The 19,945-nt window shown below is 43.6% G+C and overlaps 1 protein-coding gene across 5 annotated transcripts in view; it reads left to right on the top strand.

Annotated features, from left to right (window-relative positions):
• LOC138358633 (uncharacterized) overlaps positions 1 to 18,287 on the top strand; it is a 93,251-nt gene extending 74,964 nt beyond the window's left edge. For all 5 annotated transcript variants that reach the window (XM_069316696.1, XM_069316698.1, XM_069316695.1 and 2 more), the window contains one exon: positions 18,200 to 18,287. In XM_069316696.1, coding sequence (XP_069172797.1) covers positions 18,200 to 18,280 — 81 coding nt within the window. In that variant the 3' untranslated portion in view covers positions 18,281 to 18,287. The remainder of the gene's footprint in view (positions 1 to 18,199) is intronic.
• The last annotated feature ends 1,658 nt before the right edge of the window (positions 18,288 to 19,945 follow it).

The following is a 19,945-nucleotide window of genomic DNA, read 5'->3' as shown; positions in this document are numbered from 1 at the left end:
TAGTGTAGGGGACTTATAGAACGAGATAACCTCATTTTCCCTTCATTTGAATAAAGTAATTATCCAAATGAAGTTAGAAGATAAAGATGATAAGGTGATTGAAGTGTGTGACATCCTTGTAATGATGTAACTCATCGTTACATCATCAATTTGATGATACTCATCAAATATCTTTCTTGCTGTGACGTGTGCATTTTGTCTATTACATTTTCAACAGGATTCATCAGTTGAATACTTATTTTTTTGATTTTTCAATTAATAACAGTAATATGGCATGATAGAACCACGGGGGGGGGTTAGTTAGACACGTGAAGGTAACGGAACAGGAGCTACGTCAAGACGTAATGAGGAACAGGAGCTACGTCAAGACGTGACAAGGAACAGGAGCTACGTCAAGACGCAGGCAACGAACAGGAGCTACGTCAAGACGTGACAAGAAACAGGAGCTACGTCAAGACGTAACAAGGAACAGGAGCTACGTCAAGACGCAGGCAACGAACAGGAGCTACGTCAAGACGTGACAAGAAACAGGAGCTACGTCAAGACTTAAAGCAAGGAACAGGAGCTACGTCAAGACGCAGGCAACGAACAGGAGCTACGTCAAGACGTGACAAGAAACAGGAGCTACGTCAAGACTTAAAGCAAGGAACAGGAGCTACGTCACGACTTAAGGCAAGGAAGGGATAAGTACGATGACAATATAAACAAAACTTAAGTCACTAAACACTTTACACAAGTCTGGAAGTAAAGTTGCTTCACTGAAGTTCACACTTCTGTACTTACAAAAGCTCACCTCAACACCATAAGAAAAATATACCAAATTTTATTCAGAACGCAATTTTTTCTGCTTGCGTGTGAGGTAGCGATCATATACATGTTTTGTTCAAGTTTCATCTCGGTCTAAATTTTTTTGGGGTCAGAATTATCACATTGAGATAAGGTGATTGATGACTTTAATTGATGGTCATTTCCTGTCGTATCTCTTCACTTTCTCTCCCTCTCTGGCCCATTCCACCCCTCTTCCTCTCTGACCCATTCCACCCCTCTTCCTCTCTGACCCATTCCACCCCTCTTCCTCTCTGACCCATTCCACCCCTCTTCCTCTCTGACCCATTCCACCCCTCTTCCTCTCTGACCCATTCCACCCCTCTTCCTCTCTGACCCATTCCACCCCTCTTCCTCTCTGACCCATTCCACCCCTCTCCCTCTCTGACCCATTCCACCCCTCTTCCTCTCTCTCTCCTACCCATTCGACACACATACCACCCCCCTTCCCATCTCATTTGACCTCTTCCATATCAGATACTTTCACCCCATCACTCTCAACACCTGTTACTGAGATGAAGATGCCACTAGAGATATAGCAGCCTCTCAGGTAAATTCAGGCAAATATCTATCCAAATCAACTTGCACCTGTACCCCCCCCCCCACCCCAGAAACCAGTCAGGCCCTACCCCTCAGTACAAAACAAATACACAGGTTTGTTTGTTTGTTTGTAGGAAAATATAATAGAAAACCATTGTGGGTGAAACGTGCTTTGATGTAATTGTTTCGTCGAGGCTTTGATCTGAAGGCCACTGAGGACAGGTTCTTGGTGTGGTACCTGTGGTACCTGTGGTATACTGACACATGTCAGTGTGCACCTTTGGAATACTCTTGAAGATGTTTGGTATCTGTGATATACTGATATAGGTGATTATTTCATTTTGTATATTGTTGAATTCTGTATGTATATATATATATAAATATATATATATATAATATATATACCACTCGACCAACACGACCGGACAAAAGAGGATGGGAGCAGAGGCTATTTCCATCCCCCCGCCGGCACTCGGTTGGTAATCTTGGGCATGGTATTTTATCAAATCACCTCATTCTTTGGGGCACACGTGAGGAACACAAATGCGAACAAGCCTGAATGGTCCCCCAGGCATATATGCAACTGAAAACTCACACCCCAGAAGTGACTCGAACCCATACTGCCAGGAGCACTCTGCATCTGGTGTACAGGACCCCTTAACCACTCGACCATCACGACCGGATGTATATGCATATAGGACCTACATATATATATATATATATATAGGACTCAGGATAGGACTTAGATCATCAACAAGCCAAGTTTAGATAACCACGGTCTCCAAGAATGCTATGTAGAATGAAAATAGAAACGGAATATGAAAAAGGGAAAATGCTTGAAAGGGAGACGAGATAAGGTATAAGAGAATAAGGAAAAAGATGAAAGGTAAATACCTAATTAGTTGTGTGTCAGGTCTCGGGTTTAACTCGTCCAAGTAGGCACTGTAATCCAGGAATGAGCAGCTGCTAATATACACTAGATATACACTATACATATACACTAGATATGGTAATATACATTCCCACTGGCGTCCCAATGATGCTTAATCCACAACAAGTAATCAACAAGCAAATAATCCACACTATATAATCCACAAGGCAAAAAATCCACGATGGATAATCCACATGGATTATTATATTTTAATAAGCAATTTAAAATAATCAACACCGGATATTCAACGACAAATAATCCATACTGGATTTTCTAGAAAGAATAATCAGTATCAGATGTTCAACAAAGGATAATCATATACCGAATAATTAACACAGTTTAACAAACACTGAATTATTCGTTTCCGGACCAAGTTGACAATATAGCATTTATTGCGGTATTTTCGATATAGAAATAACTCTTGGATATAGCTACGTTGTCTTCATATATCATCCTATATGCTTCCGTGGAAGTGTGTGTGTGTGTGTGTCTGTCTCTCTGTCTATCTCTGTCTGTCTCTCTGTCTCTCTCTGTCTGTCTCTCTCCAGCGTCTCGTATCATCAACTACATAATACCAACCACAACAGGCAAACTGCTCCACCGTAGTAAATTCGGCTCTTCAAACCTCCTCCCCATGCACCTTATTGCGCAATATTTTTGCCTTCCATAAGCCTCTCAGGCACTAGTGAGCAGCATTCGCTTCCTGGATTCTACCTCCTCGTTCGACTCCCTTAGCCCGACGCCACTCCTCTTCCCTCACAATACTACTCCTTCTGTTCTTCTTGAGTCCCTCCCGAGGTTCCGCCACATTGAAAACAACTTGATGTTAATCTTCTTGTTTGAGGAGCTGTTCACTTGAGACAGTTAAGCAAGTCCCAGCTGTGTCTGGGTACAAGGGACAGGATGAACAACCCAGCGGGTTTTCTTCCTATTGGGGAGTGTTGTACATGCTGCTATGGCGGTGTGTCCACTCACAGGATGAGTGACGCTGCCCAGTACTGTCACTATGGCGGTGTGTCCACTCACAGGATGAGTGACGCTGCCCAGTACTGTCACTATGGCGGTGTGTCCACTCACAGGATGAGTGACGCTGCCCAGTACTGTCACTATGGCGGTGTGTCCACTCACAGGATGAGTGACGCTGTCCAATACTGTCACAATGGCGGTGTGTCCACTCACAGGATGAGTGGAGCTGCCCAATACTGTCACTATGGCGGTGTGTCCACTCACAGGATGAGTGGAGCTGCCCAATACTGTCACTATGGCGGTGTGTCCACTCACAGGATGAGTGACGCTGCCCAGTACTGTCACTATGGCGGTGTGTCCACTCACAGGATGAGTGACGCTGTCCAATACTGTCACTATGGCGGTGTGTCCACTCACAGGATGAGTGGAGCTGCCCAATACTGTCACTATGGCGGTGTGTCCACTCACAGGATGAGTGGAGCTGCCCAATACTGTCACTATGGCGGTGTGTCCACTCACAGGATGAGTGACGCTGCCCAGTACTGTCACTATGGCGGTGTGTCCACTCACAGGATGAGTGACGCTGCCCAGTACTGTCACTATGGCGGTGTGTCCATTCACAGGATAAGTGACGCTGTCCATTATTGTCACTATGGCGGTGTGTCCACTCACAAGATGAGTGGCGCTGCCCAATACTGTCACTATGGCGGTGTGTCCACTCACAAGATGAGTGGCGCTGCCCAATACTGTCACTATGGCGGTGTGTCCACTCACAAGATGAGTGGCGCTGCCCAATAAACTCGCCCCTCGGGGCAAAATTTACAAAAATTAAAAAAAAACTCCCCAAGACATAAGTTTGGTGTCTTAAAGTGACTATTTGTGGAGTTTAGAGAAGCAATGAGGAACATGAGGTAGAAACCTCACAGCCTCAGCTCAGGGGAGTGTGGTAGAATATACAACTGTGGCGGTTCATGCCTTAGACGATGGAGTATACTTAGTCTGTCTCATATTCTTCATGTGGAGAGTGTGGTTTTGGAGCAAGAGTAGAGGTGGATGGTAGGAGTGTGTGGGGGGGGGCGGTGAGCCAAGGTATTCATAGTGACTATAGGGGGGAGGGGGGAGCAGAGAGAACCTGGAGCATACATAGGCGTGGCATACATGGGTTTGTTATACATGGGTTTGTTGTTGTATAGTTATAATGTTGGTCTAAGTAGCTTTCTGACTTTTTAAAGCCTTTTTCAATCCTTTCCTCCTTCAGTTACTACATTTCTCCCTGTTTTCTCTCTCCACCCACCTTTTATTACCCCTATTATTATGGGAGCCGAGCGGACAGCACACTGGACTTGTGATCCTGTGGTCCTGGGTTCGATCCCAGGCGCCGGCGAGAAACAATGGACCGAGTTTCTTTCACCCTATGCCCCTGTTACCTAGCAGTAAAATAGGTACCTGAGTGTTAGTCAGCTGTCACGGGCTGCTTCCTGGGGGTGGAGGCCTGGTCGAGGACCGGGCCGCGGGGACACTAAAGCCCTGAAATCACCTCAAGATAACCTATCTTCCTTCCTGTTTTGATATTCGTATAACTCTAACACACTTGCTACTCTGACACACACCTGTTCCTCTCACGTGTGTACACACCTACACTACAACCCTGCCCCAACACTACTCCGTTTAAGGCTATTTCTGAGCGTAAGCAGTTAGGCAACACACTGGTGTTTACACCCGTCTTGGAAGATTTCCTGCACCATCTCTCTCCATCAGTCTCGAAATTACCACCCATTAAAACTATCGCCATAATCTGCCGGGTTTCCAGGGCGCTAGCTGAGGTGCTAGGAGTCCCAGGAGCACTATGCGAGGCGCTAGGACTCCCAGCAGCACTAGGCTAGGCGCTAGGAGTCCCAGGAGCACTATGCGAGGCGCTAGGACTCCCAGCAGCACTAGGCTAGGCGCTAGGAGTCCCAGGAGCACTATGCGAGGCGCTAGGACTCCCAGCAGCACTAGGCTAGGCGCTAGGACTCCCAGGAGCACTATGCGAGGTGCTACACGTCCCAGCAGCACTAGGCGAGGCGCTAGGACTCCCAGCAGCACTAGACGAGACGCTGGGAGTCCCAGGAGCACTAGGCGAGGCGCTAGGACACATCTAGCAAACATTACCCGGCGGCTACAGAGAGCCCAAGCTCGATCCTGCAGGTCCAAATAGGTGAACACACAGAGAAGTGGATTCCATTTTTTTAAACGCCTTGTACATTAAGTGAGAGAGTCGCCTGAGCATTGGCACTCTGTGAGACAAAGGAGGCATTGTTAGCGCACTGGCACAGGGGCGGGGCTCACTGGTGAAGCCCCCACTCTTGACCTACTTTGTGGTGGGGGCTCATTTGTGGTGGGGGAGCTCCTTTGTGGTGGGGGGCTCCTTTGTGGTGGGGGGGCTCCTTTGTGGTGGGGGGGGGCTCCATTGTGGTGGGGGGCTCCTTTGTGGTGGGGGTTCCTTTGTGAGGGCTCCTTAGGGTGAGGGCTCCTTACTAAAGGTGAGACCTTGAGGTGATAGGGTGGGCGGGGAGGATGGTATTCTGCTCTGGGTAGATGGGACGCGATTCCTGGCGCCTCCTAGTACTTTCTAGCGTCTCCTAGCATCTCCTAGCGCCTCCTCTCACTCCACAACTCATCGCATTCATCACATCTTCAAGCTTGAAGATGGTCCACATGGCGACGTCGTCCTACTCTGAGATGTGAACGCTGAGATTGTTGACAAGTTAAGAGAACGCGGCTATAAGAACTCTGTCGAGAAACTGGAGGAGAAATTACGTGTATCAAGGCTTAGGGATAAACTTTAAGTTGCCCGTGACAAACTTCATATCCTCATGTGATGAATGGAATTACAAATTTATAAAGAAGTTCTCAGTCCAAGTTTGCACTCAGACGGTCAGAAAGAATTTGCGAAAAGTTGTAATTCCAGTTACAATGAAATTTAGATTTTGCATCAAATTTGCACACACACGCAGGTCGGTTGAGCGGACAGCACGCTGGACTTGTGATCCTGTGGTCCCGGGTTTGATCCCGGGCGTCGGCGAGAAACAATGGGCAGAGTTTCATTCACCCTATGTCCCTGTTATCTAGGAGTAAAATAGGTACCTGGGTGTTAGTCAGCTGTCACGGGCTGCTTCCTGGGGGTCGAGGACCGGGCCGCGGGGACACTAAAAAGCCCCGAAATCATCTCAAGATAACGCCTTTGTGAAAAAAAAATACAAGAATTTACAACAAATAATTTTCATTATTGAATTAAAAAAAATTATGCTAAATGTAAGAAAATGACATAAGCCTAACTGGGTCCACATGGGTTAGAGAATAGATTGCAAGAAAGGCCTAAGACACACATGATAGCAGGCGCCTCCTAGTACACGTAACCATGATAGAATAGCAGGATTTTATACTCATAGATCAGGGTAAACTCCACTATATCCCCATCTATTATATCCACATTTACATCATTTAAAATATCAACAATACTTGTTCGAATCAACGTTTATTCTGCCAACGACAGACTGGGGGATTATAGTATTTTCCAGGTATGGACAACATTTTGACCCAAAAATGTTTGAAATATAATATTTGAAATGGTCAAGTTATGCAAATGAGGACCTATGCAGACATATTTCCAACTAATGTTACCAGTGACAGTATTCAGAGTATTAGAACCCATGCTACTACCTCCTCCTGGTTCTAATATTGTTCTATTGATTATTTCAAACTTCTTGAAATACACTGGACTCCATGTATCAGTGTCCAGACACTGGACTCTATGCATCAGGGTCTGGACACTGGAGTCCATGTATCAGGGTGTGGACTCTGGCAAGAGTGTGAAGGTCTGGACTCAACAACAACACATTATAAGACATGTTCTGTGGTAATTAAACTTCCTGTTGATGCTATTTCAGAACTATTGTCTCCTGAAACAAAAGCAGCTGTGAGGGTTGGCGGGTTGTGGTGGGGGTGGTAGGGTTGGGGTGGTGGTTGTGGTTGTGGTGGTGATGCTACTGGTGGTAGTGCCTGGGTGCCAGTGACCTAGGCACTGGTGTAGTCGACGGAGCAACTGGCACTTCTCAACTTTCACACTTACTAATGCCATTTTATTCCCCAGATTTCACATTAGATTTTCTCATTTTCATTGTTTGCTTTCCACAACAGTTTAGAATTCGTCGACACAGTAGGAATTCTGAGGGAATTTTTAGTCCGTGATGCATTTAAGACTTGTTTTCAGCTTTTTAAAAAAAATTCAGGCTTTTTGTAGTGCTAATGTGTTCTGGAAGTTGCTATAGAGGCTGGCAGAGTCTAAAGTGTGGCCGAGTGGTGGTTGGTGGTGGTGGTTGTTGTTGCAGTGGTTGTGCTGGTTGTGGTGGTGCCTACCTATTATTTACCACGAAAAAAATATTTTTTTGCTATGCCCTGCTTGCTGCTCCTGTTGCGCTATAATTTAATTATTATATCTTGCAAATTTGTCCTAAAGTTTGCAGATTTAGGCGGCTTCCACAACCTCATCAGTGCATTGCTCTTTATTCATTACAACTCGTACAGTTTAAGAATATTTCCTTAGCGTTTTTACGACAAACTTGTGTTTCAAGTTTCCACCGATGTCCTTTACAATCTTCATTGTCTCAGTTTAAAGAAGTTATCTTTGTTCACCTTATCTATTTTCCTAAGACTTTTGTATGTTGTGATCATATTTACTACTTCTCTCCTGCAGGGTTGTAAGATTTAGTTCTTTTCTCCCTCAGGGTTGTGAGATTTAGTTTTCTCCCTCAGGGTTGTGAGATTTAGTTTTCTCCCTCAGGGTTGTGAGATTTAGTTTTCTCCCTCAGGGTTGTGAGATTTAGTTCTTCTCTCGCAGGGTTGTGAGATTTAGTTCTCTCCCTCAGGGTTGTGAGATTTAGTTTTCTCCCTCAGGGTTGTGAGATTTAGTTCTTCTCTCGCAGGGTTGTGAGATTTAGTTCTCTCCCTTAGGGTTGTGAGATTTAGTTTCTCTCCCTCAGGGTTGTGAGATTTAGTTATCCTGTACTGTTCAGAGTGAGGAAATCATTTGGAGGAATGAGGGGGAGGGGGGGGACTCGAACCTGCGATTAAGGAATTCCCAGCCGCGCACTTTACCCCTGCACCACGCCAAGATACAAGTCGAACCTGGGATTCCACTGATTACGGGCTATTCATGCCCGTGCCACTTCTTGGGTAGCCTAATCTTTATCAATCAATTCCACTGAATCATACGGAAGTGTGGAGACCTGTACTGATGGCATTCCTAGTTTTACATATATATATATATATATATATATATATATATATATATATATATATATATATATATATATATATATATATATATATACCCATGCACATATTTACCCATGCACTTTGGTGTAGCTAAAGCAGTGGAATCCAGGTTGGCATAACTTACATATCGTATCTGGAGAGTAGAAATAGCCTAAGCTACTATATCCCTTTGAGATGTATTTCTTGTCTCAGTAAACATACTTGAACTTTTACATATCGTGGTGGTACAGGGGTAAGGTCCTCGGCTGGGAATTCCTTGATAGCTAGTTCGAGTTACAATGATTGTTCCCATTGAGTGGTTATGTTGTTAGTGTGATTTCCTTGTGATTCTTCAGAGATCCATGACATGAGGCTTTTCCCTGTCAAGCATGACAATACATGAATTTTAAAATTATATTACTCTCAGACATAAGTTTTCACCTATACATTCATACACATGATCTAGGGATATAAATACAATCGCGTTTGTAAATAAAGATAATAAATTTATCGACTAAATATCGATTAATCCAACCGATATCAAGTTTAAATTTTTCAGGGAGTGGAAATCACCCGAACTTATGACAATTCAGAAAAGCTATTCAATAGAGCACTTTCTTGTTTGTAACACTAAGATGGGCTTATAGATCATGCCTGCCTGAGGTATTATTGAAATATTGATCAACTTCGCAACATATTGCGCAACTTTTGAAAGACAGATCGCTGGGGAATGAGGCTAAGTTTTCCCTGGAGAGAATTATGAGTTTAGGTTCGGCAGACTTCCATGTGTGTATTCTGGTATCACACACACACACACACACACACACACACACACACACACACACACACACACACACACACACACACACACACACACACACACACACACACTCACTCACTCACTCACTAGCTAAACACAGATGCCGAAGAAATATAAGAAAATTCACTTTCGCAAACAGAGTGGTAGACGGTTGGAACAAGTTAGGTGAGAAGGTGGTGGAGGCCAAGACCGTCAGTAGTTTCAAAGCGTTATATGACAAAGAGTGCTGGGAAGACGGGACACCACGAGCGTAGCTCTCATCCTGTAACTACACTTAGGTAATTACACACACACACACACACACACACACAGGAATCTGTACACCGGTTGATTGACGGTTGAGAGGCGTGACCAAAGAGCCACAGTTCAACTCCGGCAATTACAACTAATTGAGTACACATAAATATCTCCTTTCTCTCTGTTGTCTCTCTGATAGAAGATGAAAACAGAGATAAGCCTCAGAAATGTGAGAATACAGCCAGATAGCGAAGGAATAGCATGATATAAGAAACTAGAAGATGGGGAAGGGTAGTAGATACCAACTCCATTTATAACTTTCACATGCAAGGCCGGTCAAAGAGCTAAAACTCGATCCTGTAGACACAAATATGTAAGAACTAGTAGGAAATTTTGTTATCTCAGGTTCGCCCGCTATCCTCATCTCCCTCTTATGCTATCTCATTCCTTCCTTTACTGTTTTTTTATAGCTACATCCCTCTCTCTCTCATTCCTTCTCCCCTTTCTCTTTTATCCCTTGTAGCGACCCTGGGCTCGTCTTGCTCCCCTAAGCCATTAGCGAACCTTCTTGCGAGTCGTCTTGTCTACCCATTTTCACACACAAGTTATCAGCAGGAAGATGATGGTATTTAGGTGCGTCTGGTGTGTGAAGGCTCAGTCGCCTGGTCGTTTTGGGAAGCTCCTCTGCTCGAATGGGCTAATTAATTATGTAAATGAGATTCAGTGTCGGGATATACCGGTGTTGAACTGTGGTATTTGATCGTCTCATGGACGTGTAATCCGGTGCTTGTTCACACACTGTTTTTGTAGCAAGGAAATGGAGTTTGTGGATTAGTTTTAAGAGGTTAAGAAGTGAGGGAAGATATTCCCCCCCACTGGTGAATATGTTAAATGAACAAATCCACAAGGGCCGTGACGAGGATTCGAACCTACGTCCGAGAGCATCAAAGACGCTGCCTTAATCGACGGAGATACGACATGGTCAAAAAGAGTTGAAACCAGGAGTTGTACTGAACTTATTTGGATCCTGCAGCCTCTCCGAGACACAAACCAACTCTTTTGACCATGTAGTGGCTCAGTCGATTAACTCAGCGTCTGGGATGCTGAGTTAAACAGGAGGATGGGTTGCACAAACAGGAGGATGGGTTGCACAAACAGGAGGTTGGGTTGCATAAACAGGAGGATTGGGTGCATAAACAGGAGGATTGGGTGCATAAACAGGAGGATTGGGTTGCATAAACAGGAAGATGGGTTGCACAACCAGCAGGATGGGTTGCGCAAACAGGAGGATGGGTTGCATAAACAGGAGGATGGGTTGCATAAACAGGAGGGTGGGTTGCACAAACAGGAGGGTGGGTTGCACAAACAGGAGGATGGGTTGCATAAACATATACATGACAGGAAGGCATCAGATGGATGGTAGGCGGATGTAAACTGGATGGATACTGGATAGTAAGCTGATGGATAAGAACCAATCCTCCTCCATCACCCCCCCCCCTTACCTCTTAGACACTTGGTTCTGGCAGTTAACAAGATCTACACAGTCGAAACCTGCCTAATTGGGCAGTTAATAGGCTGACTGTAATTGCCAACTAAGCTGTCATTAAAGGTGGAATATTGCCTAGTTATTAAGGCGGGAATCGCCTCTGTGTTACACCTTTCCTGTCTCCTTCCATTGTCATACATTTGACATTCCATTGTCAATGTCATACCATTGTTATACCATTGTCAGTGTCATACCATTGTTATACCATTGTCAATGTCATACCATTGTTATACCATTGTCAGTGTCATACCATTGTTATACCATTGTCAATGTCATACAATTGACAATGTCATACCATTTACAGTGTCATACCATTGTTATACCATTGTCAGTGTCATACCATTGACAATGTCATACCATTGACAATGTCATACCATTTAGTGTCATACCATCGTCATACCATTGACATTCGTTAAAATGACTTTTGTTTTGTTTACATTAAAATGGGAGGCTGTTGTGGGGTATATAAAGTTACCAAAATGTTACTTGAATTTGCAGTGTTAATTTCAAGTGAAATTTCGTCTTCCAGTTTAATAAGTCTAACACATAGAATATTATATTAAGAGAAATGTTTGGGTAATAAGTATAACCGGAGAATATATCACAGCATATTAATATATGATGTAAAGAGTACTGGTGTATGCAATTGTTTTAATTTTCACTATAGACGTTGTTAATAATTCAGTTGCTATAGTATATTGTGAGTAATTGTGCACTTGGGATTACATAGGGATTAATTGCTTTTACAAGCTCAATTTATAATTTAATTATGTTACGTACCACACAGATATCACAATAGTGTGATGGATCAAATGAACACAAACCCTGGTTTGTGTCTCGGAGAGGCTGCAGGATCCAGTAAGTTCAGTAGAACTTCTGGTTTCAACTCTCTTGACCATGTCGTAGCTCAGTCGATTAAGGCAGCGTCTAGGACGCTCCCGGAAGCAGGTTCGAATCCTCGTCACGGCCCTTGTGGATTTGTTCGTTTATGTTGCGTAGTATATTGAAAATTTGTTGAATTGCATACTGAATCTTGGGTACAGTGCAAATGTATCAAGTGTTCCTGAATTCAAATAATATATACAGAGTACAGAAATTTTTTACTCTTGGGGAGGGGGGGTTGGAAGGGAACTATGAGGGGAAAGGGCCAAGCCTTTACGACTATATAGCACTGGGAAGGGGTCAGGATAAGCATTTGGGATGGGACGGGGGGAAAGGAATGGTGCCCAATCACTTGGAGGGTTTTGGGGGATTGAACACCGACCTGCATGAAGTGAGACCGTCGCTCTACCGTCCACCCCAAGTGAACGGCTATATAATACTGGAGCTTTCATGTGTTTGTAAATTTAGTATGTCGGAGGGAGATACATATCGGACATTAGTTTCGATATTCTCTTTGTCACTGCTAATGGAACACATTTTTTTAACTTCTAATACTGGGGCCAGATTCACAAAGCAGTTACGCAAGCACTTACGAACGTGTACATCTTTTCTTAATCTTTGGCGGCTTTGTTTACATTTATTAAACAGTTTACAAGCATGAAAACTTGCCAATCAACTGTTGTTATTGTTATAAACAGCCTCCTGGTGCTTCGGAGCTTATTAACTGTTTAATAATTGTAAACAAAGCCGCCAAAGATTGAGAAAAGATGTTCAGGTTCGTAAGTATTTGCGTAACTGCTTCGTGAATCTGGCCCCTGGTCTCCAACTGGCTGTTTCTTACAAACAAGTCAACAGTATCATGCTTTAAGAGCCAAGATGCAGTGGTATCGAGAAGAACTTATTCTTAAATCTCATTCCCCAACCCTGGAAACACAAACCGAAACTGTGTCTATTTTCCGCTTGTTACAACTTATAATAAAGTTGTTACATCTTGGCTTAACGTGTTTATGACGTATTAGAACGTTGTTACAACTTGCTATATTGGTTGTTATAACTGGTTAGGTGTTAAAACTTGTTCGAACGTTGCACTAACCTTGACCTTAAGGTGCTTCCGGGGCTTAGCGTCCCCGCGGCCCGGTCGTCGACCAGGCCTCCTGGTTGCTGGATTGATCAACCAGGCTGTTAGACGCGGCTGCTCGCAGCCTGACGTACGAGTCACAGCCTGGTTGATAGGTATCCTTTGGAGGGGCTTATCCACTTCTCTCGAGTCGTAGTTTCGGTGTGTGTGTGGCGGGTGGGCACTGGGGGACTCGAATCCCTGATCCCACGAGTGGAAAACAGAAGCTGTATCCATCTTGCTATGAGTAGCCTTAATAAGGAAAGATCCCAGAAGTAACTAACCGCTGCCCAACTGAAATTTTCGCCTTAACCTGACTGTTACTAAAACTCAGAGAAATGAGTGATCCACGATCAATAATATACATTGTCATACACATTTCCGTGGATATAAATATTTCGTTCGCGCCTGATAGCTGAGTGGACAGCGCTTCGGATCCGTAGTCCTGAGGTTCCGTGGTGGAGGCGGAGACAAATGGCCAAAATGTTTCTTTCACCCTGATGCCACTGTTACCTAGCAGTAAATAGGTACCTGGGAGTTAGACAGCTGCTACGGGCTGCTTCCTGGGGGTGGAGGCCTGGTCGAGGACCGGGCCGCGGGGACACTAAGCCCCCGAAATCATCTCAAGATAACCTTAAGATAACCTTCGCCTGGGCACTAGAAAACTCGAACCTGCAAGTGATTAGATCTTGGGTCTAACTTCGTCTTGTGTCTTAAGATACGGACTCGTATCTTGGAGCTGCTTACTCGCTGGAACTTGTTCGTATTCCGTCCGTGCTAAGGCGTTCGTCTTTGTCCACCCATGTCAATTTCCCCTGAGAATTTTGTAGGTGTTTATCATGTCTCCCCTTATCCTTCTGTTTTCCAGGGACGTGAGGTTCAACTCCCTTAGCCTCCCTGTGTGTGTGTACTCGTCTAATTGTGCTTGCGGGGGTTGAGCTCTGGCTCTTTGGTCCCGCCTCTCAATTGTTAATCAACTGGTGTACAGATTCCTGAGCCTATTGGGCTCTATCATATCTACATTTGAAACTGTGTATGGAGTCAGCCTCCACCACATCACTGCTGTGTGTGTGTGTGTGTATTCACTTAGTTGTGCTTGCGGGGGTTGGGCTCTGCTCCTTTGGCCTGCCTCTCGACTGTCAATCTATCAACTGTTACTACTGACTAATTTTTATCCCCCCCCCCCCACACACACACACCCCAGGAAGCAGCCCGTAACAGCTGTCTAACTCCCAGGTACCTATTTACTGCTAGATAACAGGATGCATCAGGGTGAAAAAAACTCTTCCCATCCATTTCTGCCGGCACTGGGAATCGAACCCGGACCTTAGGATTACGAGTCCAGAGCCCTGTCCATTCAGCCACAGCCCCCCCCCCCAGGATCTTCCATAGAATTATAAACAATAATAAAAAGATGTTGACCAGACCACACACTAGAAGATGAAGGGACGACGACGTTTCGATCCGTCCTGGACCATTCTCAAGTCGATTGCAGAATGAAAAGAAATCTTTTATGAAATGACAACAGCTTAAAATATATGTTTACTTATAATGCGAGTTATATGACCAAATATAAACACAGTTTTCCTGGGGGTTGTGTTTCTGGTCAGAGGAATTAGAATATAGTAGGATAAACCACAGTTAAGCTCCACGGAGCAAAACAGATAGGATATCCTTGTATGTTAGAGGAGATTTGTTCAGAGATTGAGCATTTGTACATGGGTATTGTGTGTGTGTGTGTGTGTGTGTGTGTGTGTGTGTGTGTGTGTGTGTGTGTGTGTGTGTGTGTGTACTCACCTAGTTGTGCTTGATTGTGCTTGAGTTGCGTGTGTGTACTCGCCTATTTGTGCTTGCGGGGGTTGACCTTTGGCTCTTTGGTCCCGCTTCTCAACTTGTACATGTGTGTGTGTGTGTGTGTAATCATAGAGGTGGTGATTACAAGTAACTATTCATGACAAAGAACTAAACAAATAAACTAACCTCAAAACACAATCGAATCGTGAGAAAACGTAAAATACGAATTTAAGACTTCATGAAGTCAGTAATAAGGGAAATAAAGTTCTAAAATTCATCGGTAGTTCGTCAATAAATCAGTAAGTATAATGTTCACTTGCCCCACGTGCTATAAGGCTATCCTCCCACTCTGGCGCCCGGGGGAGAGGCAACAAAGTGGGGAATTTCAAGTGAAAATCTCTAGCTCGCAGAGATCCATTTCATATCGGCTCTCTCTGACCTCTCGGAAACTCTTCCCGAATTCTTAAAGAGCTTAAGGAAAGCCTTTGGCCTGAAGTAAGTTTTGAAAAATATATATATATATATTTTTCTCCTGTGATAAGGTGAATACTACAGAATACATTTTACCTATAAAGCTGTTAAAATAGCGTTTTTAAAGGTTCACAAGACAGAGGGAATCATTTTGAACGACATGATAGGCGTAAAGGTGACCTCAAACAACAGCCATCTCATGAAGAACTCTCTCGACACTCAATGAACGAGATGAATGTTGGATACATACCCTGTGGGACTGTTAATCCCAATGATCTCAATATATAGGCAGGACAACAGTATATTTTTCAAGATTAAAAAATGTACAAACAAACAATGTATACTCAAGAGATATTCTGACCAATATCGGCAAAAATAATCGAAAGACACAACGATAATAAAAGCTTAGATATACATATAGCACTATACATATATCAGTCTCAGCCTAATACTTATAGCAGTTCAAACGTGCATATATTCAGGCATCAGCAAGGGTACTGGATCTGCCAGGGTACTCCATTCTGTGTTGCATTCCGAGAAACAACTTACTGTCTGCTTAACTGCTAAACCAGCAAGTTATTTTCAGTCAAAACAAGACCTTCTAGCGATGACAGATTTCGAATTCATACAAAAAAGACTTTCTTAAATGGACTTAAACTGAATTTGAAATTCATCGGCGCTTCAAAGTGAGCGTCTTGTCACAGATCTTGTTCTCTGAGAACGCTTGATAATGCAGATTATGCGCATAATTGCCACGAAGCTGCCGTCTAGCGACTCTTCCACCGTAGGTTGGGTACGCACTATCTGAAAATTAAATAGCTCTCAGTTGCTATGTGTTTTGCAATGTTGCAATGGAGACAAGAGATCTTTCGCTCCAGGTGCTCCACTAGCTTTCTTCGCACAATCTTCTCCATCAGCTTGCATGATATGCAGGTTAGGGACACTGGTCTGTAGTTCAGTGCCTCCTGTCTATCCCCTTTCTTGTATATCGGGACTACGTTAGCTGCTTTCCAAATTTCTGGCAGTTCCCCTGTTGCCAGTGATTTGTTATACACTATGGAGAGTGGTAGGCACAGTTCTTCTGCTCCTCCCTTTAGTATCCAAGGGGAGATTCCATCTGGGCCTAAAGCCTTTGTCACATCCAACTCTAGTAAACACTTCCTTACTTCCCCGCTGGTAATCTCAAACTCTTCTAGTGGTTCCTGGTTAGCTATTCCCTCTCTTATCTTTGGGATTTCTCCTTGCTCTAAGGTGAAGACCTCTTGGAATTTCTTATTCAGTTCCTCACACACTTCCTTGTCGTTTGTAGTGAATCCTTCTACCCCTATCCTTAATGTCATAACCTGTTCCTTTACTGTTGTTTTTCTCCTGATGTGGCTATGCAGCAATTTAGGCTGAGTCTTTGCCTTGCTTGCGATGTCATTTTCGTATTGTCTTTCTGCCTCTCTTCTCATCCTGACATATTCATTCCTGGCATTTTGGTATCTTTCTCTGCTCTCCAGTGTCCTGTTATTCCTATAGTTTCTCCATGACCTTTTACTTTACTGCTTAGCTAGCCCACATCTCTGATTAAACCATGGGTTTCTCATTTTCATTAAACTGTTTTCCTTTTGGACTGGGACAAACTTGTTTGCTGCGTCCTTGCACTTCTGCGTGATGTAGTCCATCATATCTTGGGCCGTCTTTTCCCTGAGCTCTGTTTCCCATGCTATATCTTTTAGGAATTTTCTTATCTCCTCATAGTTTCCCTTTCGGAATGCTAACCTTTTGGTTTCGGTATCCCTCCTCGAGTTCAATAACCCTTCTTCAATCAGGTACTCAAACACCAATACACTGTGGTCGCTCATTCCTACTGGGGCATCAAAACCGATTTCTCTTATGTCAGAGTCGTTCAGAGTGAAGACCAGGTCGAGTCTCGCTGGTTCGTCATTTCCTCTCAATCTTGTGGGTTCTCTGACATGCTGGGTTAAGAAGTGTGTGTGTGTGTGTACACTCGCCTAGTTGTGCTTGCGGGGGTTGACCTCTGTCATATCTGTTGGTCTCTCCTCTCAACTGTCAATCAACTGTGTGTGCGTGTGTGTGTGTGTGTGTGTGTGTGTGTGTGTGTGTGTGTGTGTGTGTGTGTGTGTGTGTGTGTGTGTGTGCGTGTGCGTGCGTGCGCGCGCGCGCGCTCACCCACGCGCGTGTATGTCCTCTCAACTATTATTGTTTCACGAAAAATAAATAAAATGTAAAATGAGTGCCACGCCCCCACGGCGGCACCAGCCGCAGGTCACAGTTCCTCTTTGTGACATAAAAATAATATATTGTAAAATGTTAAAATGTGACAGAGGGGAAAATTCCATTAATGACTGCCAGCACCGTATTGTATGGAAGCCCAGAAGGCTTCCCAATTGTTGTATTAAATACATTCATATTTACACAGACAGATACACATTATCTTTACTATGAAAGAGGACGGTCCATGTCTGTCTATCTGTCCGAATTGCGAGGTCAAACGCTTCTGTCAAGCCATATATATATATATATATAATGTAATTAATTACATTCCAATTACATATTTTCGTAAACATTTGTGTATATGCGAACAAGCCTGAATGGTCCCCAGGACAATATGCAACTGATATGTGTATATATATATATATATATATATACATTTACATATTTACATATATATACATATATATTTATATATATATATTTATATCTCAGTGTAAAGTTCGTAACACTATGCTGCCTTGACGGTCGTTTCATGGACGGTTTCTTATCTTGCAGGCTGGCCAACCTTACGAAGGCCACAATGGCAATGAATGTGTTGGTGCCCCTGCTCATCCCTCTGGGCGAACAGCTCACTAACGGTAAGCACGAATTTTTAATTTTTTTGTTGTGTAAATCACGAAAATTAAATTGTTAATTAATTAAATTTAATTAAGAACAAGTGATGAAAAATGTGACAGTGTCAGACACCGGAGGAAGAATTGAAACAGGAATTTCCTTAAGTACTTTCGTATATTAATACATCTTAAGAAGGAATCAACTGTTATTTATATATTTTGTTATTTCATTGCATTATTTTATGAGAACGGTGTTCATTGGGATTTTTATATCGAGATATTGGTGGGGGTATTGAAAGTGTCAACACAAGACAGAGCACGAAACAATGAGTGTAAATTGGATAAGTTTAGATTTAGGAAAGACTTGGATAAATACTGGTTCGGTAACAGAGTTGTTGATTTGTGGAATCGATTACCGCGTAACGTGGTGGAGGTGGGGTCCCTCGATTGTTTCAAGCGCGGGTTGGACATGTATATGAGTGGGATTGGGTGGTTATAGATAGGAGCTGCCTCGTATAGGCCAATAGGCCTTCTACAGTTGCCTTTGTTCTTATGTTCTTATCATGCAGTGCAGAGTGCATTTCTTGCTTATTGTTGAAACATCTTGAAGGAAAATGTCTTCAAAGTCGTTATTTATCACCATCCAAAATGTCTCCCCAGAGAATGACATAAATTCTTATTTCGATAAAAGCCTTCGACAACAGTATATTTCACTTGCTGCCTGAAGAACCAAAAACCACCACCTAGAAACCTGAGCCAGATTCACGCAGCAGTTACGCAAGCACTTACGAACGTGTGCATCTTTCCTCAATCTTTGACGGCTTTGGTTACATTTATTAAACAGTTTGGCAAGTTTTTATGCTTGTAATCAACTGTTGTTATTGTTATAAACAGCCTCCTGGTGCTTCGGAGCTCATTAACTGTTTAATAATTGTAAACAAAGCCGCCAAAGATTGAGAATAGATGGACAGGTTCGTAAGTGCTTGCGTAACTGCTTCGTGAATCTGTCCCCTGAGGAGTAAAGGGAAAAATTGTCAATCTGAATTGATTAAATTCGGATTGGCAAGTATACCCAATCCGAATTGATTTAACGAACGTAGCAGTGGAGTTGAGAATGTGACCCTAACACGCTGTTCCTGTTTTAATTCTGGTGACATCGACTAGCCTATGTTCATCCCATACCCCAGACCATTATCACACTCAAATTTGGTGAAGCTGGCCGCAAGCATCTGGTCTCCCACTCTGGACAGGCAAATATACACACATAGACATTCTCTCATATAGGAAGAGAGAAACTTCACATATACAAGATAAAATAACACATGAATACCTAAGAATTATGCTGCAAGTTTTTCAGCTTAAAAGCATAAACTCACAATAATCTGGAGTGGTCATCCACGCTCCAGTAGTAACGATATGTTATCATATGATCTGGCATATGTTGCCGGAACAACCGTGGACATCTACAAGAGAAAACTAGATTGTTTTCTCCAAGGAGTGCCGGACCAACTGGGCTGTGGTGGGTATGTGGGCCTGCGGGCCGCTCCAAGCAACAGCCTGGTGGACCAAACTCTCACAAGTCAAGCCTGGCCTCGGGCCGGGCTTGGGGAGTAGAACTACTTCCAGAACCCCATCATCCAGGTATATGTGGGCCTGCGGGCTGCTCCAAGCAACAGCCTGGTGGACC

This window comes from Procambarus clarkii, chromosome 85, assembly GCF_040958095.1.
Source record: "Procambarus clarkii isolate CNS0578487 chromosome 85, FALCON_Pclarkii_2.0, whole genome shotgun sequence".
NCBI classification, from domain to species: domain Eukaryota; kingdom Metazoa; phylum Arthropoda; class Malacostraca; order Decapoda; family Cambaridae; genus Procambarus; species Procambarus clarkii.
Note: the sequence above shows the minus strand (reverse complement) of the source record. Positions and strands in the feature narration are given on the sequence as shown.